The sequence below is a fragment of the Pezoporus flaviventris genome, unplaced genomic scaffold, assembly GCF_033815535.1.
Source record: "Pezoporus flaviventris isolate CSIRO_AGI_PZ_B2104156 unplaced genomic scaffold, CSIRO_AGI_Pfla_v1 ptg000083l, whole genome shotgun sequence".
NCBI lineage: Eukaryota > Metazoa > Chordata > Aves > Psittaciformes > Psittacidae > Pezoporus > Pezoporus flaviventris.
Genome location: NW_026892631.1, coordinates 3895339 through 3906778, shown reverse-complemented (window position 1 = coordinate 3906778; position 11440 = coordinate 3895339). Strand labels below are relative to the sequence as shown.

The 11440-nt window shown below is 46.7% G+C and overlaps 1 protein-coding gene across 2 annotated transcripts in view; it reads left to right on the top strand.

Moving 5' to 3' along the window:
• Nucleotides 1–8555: 8555 nt before the first annotated feature.
• Nucleotides 8556–11440, top strand: part of WDR26 (WD repeat domain 26) — a 33109-nt gene continuing 30224 nt past the window's right edge. Inside the window, exons 1-3 of one of the 2 annotated variants that reach the window (XM_061475188.1) lie at nucleotides 8556–9541; nucleotides 11138–11237; nucleotides 11353–11409. In XM_061475188.1, coding sequence (XP_061331172.1) covers nucleotides 9183–9541; nucleotides 11138–11237; nucleotides 11353–11409 — 516 coding nt within the window. In that variant the 5' untranslated portion in view covers nucleotides 8556–9182. The remainder of the gene's footprint in view (nucleotides 9542–11137; nucleotides 11238–11352; nucleotides 11410–11440) is intronic. The other variant, XM_061475189.1, reaches the window with a different exon arrangement.

Below are 11440 nucleotides of genomic sequence, written 5' to 3'. Positions count from 1 at the left end.
CAGCAATCCTTGTTCACAGTGGCCTAAATTGCTCTTCTTCAGCAGAGCTACAAGGATGGCAACATGATCAGAAGTTACAACAAATTCGGTCTTATGTTTCTGTGGATTAATGATGTCATTCCATAAATGCTAATTTATTTTAAAGGACCCTGTGAGACTTCACACCAGTAAGAATTACAAAAAAACAACCAGGGGAATCATATACGTGTAGCCAGTCTTAAACTGATGCAAATCTCATTTAAGGAAACAAATAACAGGCCAAATGTGTTATCTACCTGTACTTAATAAAATAGAAATCTATACCAAATATTATTTGGGATAATCACCACGGGTCATACCCAGTGAACCTCATTCTGATATGTGACTTACTCTTCGTCACATAAAACTTGTGCATTGTAAAGAAAGCAGGATTAAGCCAAACAATTCCATGAAATCATTAGCATCCCGCCACAAACACAAATCAGACACGCGTAAGAATAAAAAGCCAGTTTGGCAAGATACCATAGTGCCAAGTCAGGTTATAATAATGTCTAATTAACACTCTTCCAAGTTTCAGTGTTACTTATTTGCATTTCAGTGTCACTCAGAACAATACAAGAGTACTGAGTATTCCTGCCTATGGAAACCTCTAAAACAAACATGAAAGAAGAATTTGCAGCCTGATCTGTACAAACAGAAATGGCAAATAAAAATGACAACTGAACTTGACAACCCGTGATGAATACATCTTCAGAAATGAGAAGACTGACGTGTGTCCACTGGCAAAGCATAAATCAGCACAAGTTGAATACCTGAATGTATTTTTAAAGCAACCAAACTAACTGAGCAGCAACGACTACCCTTTACTATCTAATGAACTCTATGCATGAGATTCTAGCTAGGCCCAAGAGTTACAAGACCTATACCCTGAAAACTTCCCTTCCTCCTTCCAGCTGGAACTACTTCCCACCGTGCCTCCCAGCTCTGAGTGTATGCAGCAGGACACACTAGTCTCTCAAATGTGGCATTCTGAAGAAGTGTCATTAAACAGGAGTTGCTTACAAAGAAGTTATTAGTATTTATAGAAAAATAGGAATTACTTTAAAAATTCTACAGATGTATCATCTTGTGCTGATGGATAAAAATAGTAATGACAACATACAGGGTGTCCTTCCCATTAGTCAAACTGGTAATGAGTAATGCAGCCAAATGAATGTCATAAAACCTACCTACCACACCATGCTTCAGAAACCTTTTTGGCAGTCTTCCTTAAGAGAGAAGCCACAAAAGCATAAAGGTTTAATCTGCATGTATTTGAAATTCCTGTATTATTTGTGAGGCAAAGATTCAAATAAAGTGTATTAGTCGCCACAAACCACTGTCAGTGTCCACCTATATCCCATGGATTGTACCCTCTTCAAAAAAAAACAAGCATTTTAGAAAACAGGAGAACACTACATTTTCTACGTGAAAAATCAGGTTGGTTTAGAACCAAAGACCCAAATAGATCAGTCAAAGACAAAAAAACATTCAAGTATAAGGCACTAGAAGCCTTTAGAAAAGGATCTGAATAAACTCTTCTGCAAATTGTAATGCTTAAAGGTCATGGAATCACATGGGTTTAACATCTTACTTCTTACTGTTAGCTCAGAAGGAACTTCTTCTTTGCATGAGTGTCCTCCTGAGAGTTTGAGTGTAATGCTGTTGGGCCATGACTCTGTTTCCCCCTCCTGCATCTCAAGGCAGCATAGTTCTAGTATAACACTATTTTCAAGTATGCAGCAGAAGCACTTTTGTGCTGGGTTATTGGTGGTGTCTTGTGTCCTTTATTACAGCAGCTATTTGAAACTTAATGAGGTCTTAAGTAAGAGAGTAAGTGCCAAAGCTGATGTACTGGAAAACAGTTACAAAATAGATGAAGTGGTGAAGACTTTTAACTAGGTAAATGTATGGAGCCACATGAAGGACTCTTTTCTCTAATTTTGTCTATTTCTGATGTAAATACTATGCGCCAACAAGGAGAGAGAAGCTTGTACAGAAAGCTGTATTTTAAGCTATATGGAAAGATAAGAGTTGCCACAAAATCTAGCGATATCCCTTAAATAAAGGGCACTTAAATAGTAATGCAATGACATTCTTGTGACACTAACCTTTACTCTCTTGTCCAAAGCAAGCAAGGAGGATCTGGCAGTTCACTTGCTTTTAAACGTGAGTTCGGGAAAACCACATATTCCTGATTAAGAAGGAAAAAAAAACAACTAAGTAATCACAGGGCTCCAAGGAGCTATTCACAAGCTTAATGTTAAGATATAATCTGCTGGTGATTACGTAATAATTTCCCCTCTCTGCCCATTCCAGAATGGATATGAGATACTACTGTCTACATGCCTGGTCTTGAAAGTCTAGTTCCAGGTGTAAGAGCTCACTGCAATACAACCCTCTAGAGAAAACAGCAAAAGCAGAGAGAAAGGACTAGTGTACATGTCCTCTGGGGAGAGGCAGGTCCTGATTCAATGGATAGGCAATAGAAAGTAGTGTGTTACCCCACTCAGGGTTAGGCTCTAGGAGCTATGTGGGAGTTGGCAGACACAATCAACAAGCCTGAAATAACAATTGCCTTGAGAGCCAGCAAGAAGTAAAAGGCAGGGGAGCGGCCCTCCAGTAGGAAAAGTAAAACAACAATAGAAGGATAAATCTAATCTCACACAGAAACACCGATAACCCATCTGAGACCTGGACATGAAACCAACACACAAATATTAAGGAACACAGGCTACAGGAGACGCTCTTAAACTTGGAAAGCCCCATGGGACAAAATCAGTGCAAGGCTTTTCTGTGGATTATCTGCCAGCTCCTGCTGCACACAATGGCCAGAAGAGAATTTAGGAACTGTTAGAGTGAACATTTATGCCTATCAAGATGTGGAGAGAAAAAGCCCCAAACCAATAGTCCAAGTATGCTGTAATTCTGCCTGTTGTAAGTGTGGGAACATCTACTTGAAGCACTGACATGATGGCCTACCATCTTTCCAAATCCTGGCTATACAGAACTTCCTAACGTATCTGAAAATGAGTGATATACCACAGTATACACAGCCAGATTTTGCAGGCTGATATCTAGGATAGTCCCAGAGAAATAAATCATGCATGCAAAGCAAGTCTGACATGTCAGATTCACAGTGTATGTAATATTGTCTTGCTGCACATGCTCAGAGAAGTTGCACAGTAAGCAACAGTCTGGCATCAGACCTCTTGCACATGCATGTTTTATCTGACCATACAGAGCAGTCTGACTTCTCCCAACACATGGCATCCTGCACATCCAGAAAGATACCGGTGCAAACAGAAATATAGGGAAAGCCATGACAGATATATATTCCCTTCTATAAGAAATTGTATTGACCACATAATAATATGGAACACCCTGTATGGAACAGGACATTCTGTATCACATGGGATCCTCAGCACTTTCTGACATTTATTTTTGTTACCACAACATGCTGTGACTGCCCAGGAGAGTGCAGAGGTCAGCATCAGTGTATGTACACAAATTTGGCCGACAGAAGACACAGTGTGATTACCTAATATTTAACTAGGTTACAATAGCACTAATGCACTTATCCTTGCCACATGAGCTCATCTACAAGGCTTCCTACTGGAGCTTTGGGACATTGTATCAGTAACCCCCAAGACATGACAATTACTGAGTCATCAATATTGTTTCCCCCATACCACAGGGATTCTTCTTAGAAGTGTACTTATAATCACAGCAAAGTTAAAGTTGGTCAGGATCCTTTGCAGGTCAACCTCCTGCTCCAAACAGGGCTATCTTCAAAGCTGAACTAGATTGCTCAAAGCCTTGTCCAGTCTAGTTGTATCTCCACGCATAGAAAGTCCACAGCCACTCTGGAAATGTGTTCCAGTACTTAGCCACTCTCACTTTGAACTTTTCTTACCCACAACTGGAACTTCTCTGGGTGCAACTTCTCATTTTTGTCTCTTGTCCTGTTGTTGCACATCTCAGAGAGAAGCCTTGTGTCATCTTCTTTGTAATTGCCCCTAAGAAGGTGAACGCTGTAATTAGATCCTGGTGCAGCCAAACCCACATCCTCAGCTTCTCCTTGTACATCATGTGCTCCAGCCTCAAACACCTTCACAGCATATGCCTGCTGGGTATATTGATAATATAGCTCTGTAGGTGTTGAACTCCCATGCTGAATTTCTTTTGACCACTAGGATGGCCAGGCCCTTTTCTGCTGGGCTACTCCCAAGCCAGTTGGCAGTCAGCCTGCAGCCCTGTATGAGGATAGCCTGTCCCATGTTCAGGACTTTGCACTTGTCCCTGTTGACCATCACAAAGCTCTTGCTGGCCTATTCCTGCAGCTTGCCAAGGCCACTCTGAATGGCAGCTGTGGCCTCCAGTATGACAACTGATCTCCCCAGTCTGGTGTGGAGATGGGCTGAAAACTTGCTGAGTGTGCATTGTGTCCCATCTGAGTCACCTATGAACATATCAAACAGGACTTGCTTCAGTAACACTCCCTGATCCCTCCTAACTGGGCATCAGTCAGACTTTCAAACCACTGAGGCACTACCCTTCAAGTCTGATGGTACAGCTGTTCTTTCACATACATAGTCTGCCCACCCCATCCACATCTCCCCAGTTATAAGGTTACTGAGGAAGACCCTATCAAAAGCCCCCAAAAAGTCAAGCTTAAATGGCATACTGTGATTTCCCCTTGTTCACTAAGCCCAAAGTCAGTGACACTGGATCAGACATACTGAACTTAAAGGCCTAACATTTGTGTTTTTTCAATCATGGGCAGTTTTCTAAAAGCCTTTCAAATGTCACAGGGAGTGAACACACAGTAACACTGATGAGCTCCCTCAATACTCAAATGCATGCCATTTGGTCCAGGACTTGTATATGACCAGTTTGATTCAGTGGGCTTCAACTTCATCCTCATCTACTGTGGGTAGTACCCCTTCCTCAAAAAGTCTACTACCAGCCACACACAGAAGCCTGGGAGATGTGCAAGCCTTTTTCCCAGTAAAGACCAAGGTGAAGGGGGCCTTGAATATCTTGGCCTTTTCCTTATCACCAGGACAATCACCCAATTCTGCAGCAGGCCCACATTTTCCCTGGCCTTCCTTTTGCTGTCAATGTACCTGGAGAAACCGTTTTTGTAACTCTTCACAGTCGCTTTCAGCTGCAACTCCAGTCAAGCTTTGGCTTTTCATATTCCACTCCCTTACTGAAATCCTCTGCATAAGGTGATGGAATTGCAGCCCAGTGTAATTTGCTCACAAATCCTCTATCTGCTGAATGTTTTCTAGAAATGCTGTTTAAGGAGAGTTGCTGCTTTTCATCCATATTCCACCTTTTGAAAGTTGCAAGCATGTGCAGATGCCTGTTCAAGCACTTATTTAGTTGGTACTGTGGAAAATGCCATTGTTCTAAATTATTCTTTCTTCCTTTGTTCTTTGTTATTAGTTGGTTTGTTTCCAATAACCACAAATTTGGAAAGGCTCTGGAAAGTAAAAATATACATAATGTACATCTGATAGGAGGGAATCAAATTATTCACTACCTTCATCATGCAGCTTTGACTGCTAATCCATCTCTAATTATTTTGTAATATTTCAGCTCTGCCACAGCAGCCTCACATGGCTATCATCAAAAAAACAGCCCCTTAATGAAAGAGTTCCTTCCTATTATGCAGATCTGGACTTTCTGTCCCATCCTCCTCTAAAACAAAGTAAAAACCAAGCAAACCAGCCAAAGTTTGATTAGTCCTAGTCAGCACACAAATGATAAATTCAAGGGTGGTTTTCTTTTCTAACTTTCCAGACCTAGAGAAGGGAAGCGTTTCTTGCTTTTCTAGCATTTCTCTTTAGTCTACACTGTCCTGAGACAGATTTTTACATATAAAGATACCACTTGTTCAACATATTCCACACTTGGTTGGTTTTGACATGGAGTGATTGGTCTCTTCTGTCTTCTAAACTTCCACCAGAACTAATAACTGTTTCTGCAACATTTCTCTATTAAAGACATGGGCCTATGCAACAGGAAGTTGTTTGAATTACAATCTAGTCAGAATTGTACACATGCTGCATGTTTATGTGTTACCTCTCTACTTCAGTAACATGGCTGATACTACAACTGTGTTTAAAGTTGCCTATGTTTGTCTTTAAAACTCCTCTTAAGGGCGTTTACAAGTTTGTCAATTCTTATTGCGGAACCCTTGCATTTATTCTCTACTTTCGAGAAACTTCACAAACATGATGAATGTGTACTTCTGTTTAAGTCCTCTGTCACAAGTGAGATGTGCTTTGTATTTACCAGTTGCTTCACCTCATTGCTCAAAAAGCTGCAAGCTTATTTGGATTATCATTAAATCTCCTCTCTCTCATAAGGCCGTGGAATAGAATTAGGATCCAAATCAGGGCTCAGCTGACGGAAGACCACCAAAGCATGATGCCACTGCCCCTTTCCACATTCTCTTTTCCCTTGCTGCAGGATAGGGAGGAAAGTCAGCTGGCCACAGACCTGACTCAAGACCCCCTCCTGGTGACTAGGAAAAGCCATAGGTGACAAAGGAGGAAAGGAGCAGCACAGGAGCTGGAGCTTGTACCATCCCAGCAATACCAAGCTTCTTCCTCCAGCCTTTTGTGCTTCTGCTGCAATATCTCCTCTCCCCCCAAAAAAGCGATGGGAGGGTGGGAGGAAGAATTTGCACTGCAATTAATGCAGTAATATGTACCTCTTAAAAGTCATCTTTCAGGTTCTTTCCAGCTCCAAACACTACTCCTACTCCCTGAGAATATTTAATTGAAATGAAGGGGGGAAACAACATCCCTGTGAGACCCTTTTCTAGCACAGAATGGTATATAAAGCAACTTGCCCATACGATGTTGTCCAGCTATAGGGAAGAGATTTTGCACTTCTTTCATACTTCCATCACAGATATACTCTCCATAGGGTCATTAAGACAGGACTAGGTGCGTGGGAGCTGCAGGCTACATGCAGGTAACAAAAGCAGCATCTGACAAGGAAACGCCAGGCTCTCAGAGTGGTGGAGAGCAGCATGGCAGTGGCACAAATGTATGCCAGGAACACGGAAGCACAGGGCAGGAAAGAATGATGGGCAACTTTACCTTCCCCAAAACCTGGTCTTGCTCATTAGAGTTCACTTTCAGGTGCCTTCAGAGGGTCGATGGCACTCTTTGTACTGTACCTCTCATCTTTACCCAAATTTTTGAATCATAAATTCAGTAATGGCCACCTGGGGAGAGGGAGGACTGAGGAAGAACTACTTGAGAATGCTGAAAAGACAGAGTGACAGAGGCAACAGAAGATACGGCAGTGGTGAAGGCTAAAACACATTGTATTTCCCAGCAATGGTTGGTGAGCTAAGGAACAGGAAATCAACATACTCCTCTTTGGAAGACCAGTGTTTAATTTAACCCTATAGCCACAGCTGGGAAGTGCTCAGCGACAAAGCTCTTTCCAGCTCTCCCTCTAGTGTAAGAGTGCTTCAGCTGTTAATAGTCAAATACCTTCTGTGGACTCTTCATAGGGCCAAAGTACAGTATCTACTTCCACCGGCTAGGCCTCGATGTGGTCCCATCTTTCTCTGGTTTCATTCCTTTCATGATTTTTTGTCTCTTCACAGACTCCTCCACTGGTCTTGGGCCTGTGATTTCCCAGCAGAACTTCTTCCAAGTTCCACTCGAACGAAAGCACTGTTATCTGTCCGAACTGAACAGTTCAACATAAGCTGGTCAACATTCAGTGTTCCTAACACCTCAGCTTGTCAAGTGGAGGATGATTAGATGTTAACCTCAGCTTTCATTAAGAAAAAATAAAGTTTTATTGTTTCCCTTTGGGTACTGGAGAAATGTTTGAGAATACCAAACATGAAAATTCTAGGCTCTAAACCAAGTAACACACAATAACCCTATTTTTAAAGGCCAAGATTTCACTCGTGACTTTTGACCACAGACCTGGCGGACTGTTTGCGTTTGCCCTCCATCACACAGAAGAGAGCAGGAGGCAGATATCCTGGGGCAGAGACTGGGATGCCCAAAACACCCAATGTTTTCTGACATTGTGTCCTGATAAGTGTACCCTAACTCTCAGCATTCCTGGAAGATCAAAATCACCCTTCACCTCCTGCTTCCATGCCAACGCACACAGAAGACAACAGCAGCATGTCTGAACCCTTCCAACAACCAACCTGGGCAACGACAGGATGCAACTTCACCGAGCATTTCTCCTTTTCGTAAAAGAACACCACCCAGATTGCCTCAGGAAATCACTGTAACCCTGCTCCACCCGGTCACCGACCAGTCCCACCAAGCCATGCCCCGGCGGTGGGAGCTCACCACACATCATGTGTTCCCACCACACGCCTTCACACATCTCCGCCACCGAGCTTACGCCCCAGGACTGCGGGACCCCCTCAGGCAGGACGCCCGCGGCCCCCATGGGAACCGGTGGACCCCCACCTCGCAGGCCGGCCGGGGGCGACGGGGGCGACCCGGGAGGCCCCTGCGGAGGCCCCTGCGGCGGCCCTGAGGCCTGCCCCATCGCGCCCCCCGGCACCTATAGGGCCCATACCCCACCCCCCGCCCCGGGCGGCGGAAGTGTGTGTAGGGGGCAGTATAGGAATTTCCTGTGACGTCCCGGCCCGGACTCCATTAGGCTGCAGCTGGGCTGAGAGGAGACAAACCCGGCGGGCAGCAAACGGAGCGGGCCGGGTGCCTGGGGCTGCCGGCCGGGGGCTCAGGGCAGCGGCGGCCGCCATCGCCAGAGGGAGCCCCGAGCGGGCGGCGGCGCTGCCTCCGGGACCCCCGGGGGGCATAGGGCTCCGCTCCGCCTCCCCTCACCCCCCTTCCCCCTCCCCCCCCGCCTCCCCCTCCTCGCCCTCCCGGCTTCCCACCACGGCCGCTCTCGGTGAGGAAACTCTGGCCTCCGCTTCCTCCTCCTCCGACTCGGACACCGGCGGAGCCTCCCCGCCCCCGCGGAAGAAAGCCCGGGCCTCCCCGGCGGCGGCGGTGGAGGGAGCAGGAGAGCCCGGGGCTTCCGCGGGCAGAGCAGGCCTTACCTCGTCCCAGTCCCTCTCGCTCCCCGCCGGGCTCGCCCCCGCCGCCGCCCCGCTCAGAGGCAGTAGCAGCGGCAGCGGCGTCAGCAGCGCCATGCAGGCCAACGGGGCAGGAGGGGGCCAACAACAGCAGCAGCAGCCGTCGCAAGGGCCGGTGGGCCCGGAGCTGGGCTGCCTGAGCGCCCAGAACGGCGAGGCCTCGGCAGGCACGGCTGCCAGCGACCAGCTGGCTCACGCCAACGGGCTGCTGCCCTCGGCTAACAGCGGCGGCGGCAGCAGCCCCGGTGGCCTCAGCGTCAACAACGGGGTGCCCGCCGCCGGGGTCCCCGGCCCGGCCTCCGCGGAGCTGGGGGGCGGCGGCGGCAGCGCCCTGAAGAAGAAGAAGCGGCTCTCGCAGTCTGACGAGGACGTGATCCGGCTGATCGGGCAGCACCTCCACAGCCTGGGCCTCAAGTAAGTGCCCGCGGCCTCGGAGGCGACGAGGCCGCGGTGGGCGAGGGGGAGGGCGGCCTGGGGAAGGGAGTGGGGGGGCTCCTTCCCTCCCTGCCCCGGCCTGGTGTCCTGACAGAAGGGGTCGGGGGAGGCCCCGTACAGACGCCCCGCCGTCCTCCTCCGTCCGTGGGGAGGGGGCCGCAGGAGGCCGATGGTCCCCCCGGAGGATGGGCTGCCCGAAGCGGGGAGCTGGGTCGGGGGAAGGTGAAGGGACCTCTGCATGGGGATTAGTGGCCAAAACTGCCCCGTCGCAGGCTGGTAGTCCCCAGGGAGGAGAGAGCAGCGCCTGCCTGGGTGCGAGGCGGAGCGGTGGGGCAGGCCCGCACGCAAAAAAAAACCCACAACATGGAGCCAGAGATGTGTTTTCCAAGCCTGTGCCGGTTAGCTCGGGTGTCCGCGAAGGGACAGGCCGGGAGCTTCCTCTGCCAGGGTTGGCAATATGGAAGTCGAGTTGCTCACCGATAAGGGTTGATCAATACAAATGTGTTAGTAGGGGAGAAGTTATCTGGTAAACATAATGGAGTCCGAGCTTGGGGGGGGGACGGACGGGACGGGGGAGGGACGGCTATTTACAGATAAGCTCAAAAATTTGGCTTGACAGCTCCGAGGAAGAGAGCACAAACTAAACTGCTACTTAAATAAGATGTTTGGTTTCGCTCTGAAAACCTTCGCCCCTTCGTAAATGGTGAAGGCCTCTGAAGGTTTGCGCTGGGCACATGTTTTTGATAATAATCTTATCTGTAGATTAGAAAAGAGTGGTGTTGGCTCTTCCTTAAAATCAGAATAGGAAAAATAATTTCCCAGTGGAGTAGGGCAAGTCTAAGAATTTAATCACAATACTCGCTTTGTGAGTAAAGCTAAAGCCAACACGTCATAATTTTGGAAGGAGGTTAGAGAAGTCCTCTCAAGTCTTCACATAGTTACCACAAAAGAAGTCTCCAAAACACTGTGGAATGCGTCAATAATAAAGAACTTAGCACATAAAATAAATGGTCTCTGACACAAGGGGCAAGTTTACAGCAGCAGACAACTCGTGACTGTTCATAGACGACACTACAGTGAATAAGCTATTTTTAGTGTTAAGGGAGAGGGCTATAGGTTCATGACTTTGTTTATTTTATGTTAAGGAGCCAGTCTTTTAATATGCGGTGAAGAAGGAAAAGTTAGGCCTGTTGCAGATGTAGTAGCATGTTCTTTTTTTTTGGGGGGGGGGGGGGGAGGGAGGCAGGGGGTAGTATAGTGTAGGTAACAGCTTTCTAGTCTTTATCTTCCTTCATGAAGTTTATCTTCTGTGCAGGGATGGCTGTTTTTGGTGGCTGGTAAGTCACATACTTTATGGTACTTCAGTGAAGCTTTCAAGCTCATTGACAATTTGCTTTAGATATAGGTAGCTGTTTACATGTCTCAGGCAACTTTTTGGACAAGCATCTGAATCTGGTCATAGTAGTCTTACTTTATTAAAGCTGCTTTTAAATATGGTTAACTGTTATCATAGCAGGCGGTATATTTGTGAGGGTAAAACTGGTCAGGTTTTTTTACACTGTATCTCTCCTGCAGCCAGACTGTTGATCTCCTCATGCAAGAGTCAGGATGTCGTTTAGAACATCCTTCTGCTACCAAATTCCGCAATCATGTCATGGAAGGAGAATGGGATAAGGTAACGTAGGGCTTATAGGACTGTATTAACCACTGTTTAAATTTATAGTATCTGTGAGAGAATTCAAAATCCACTCTCCTTACATATTTTTTTTTTCTTATGCCGATTTCTACAGGCTGAGAACGACCTGAATGAACTTAAGGCCTTAGTGCATTCTCCGCATGCAATTGTGGTAAGAGGCACACTTGAACTCTTTCAGAGCT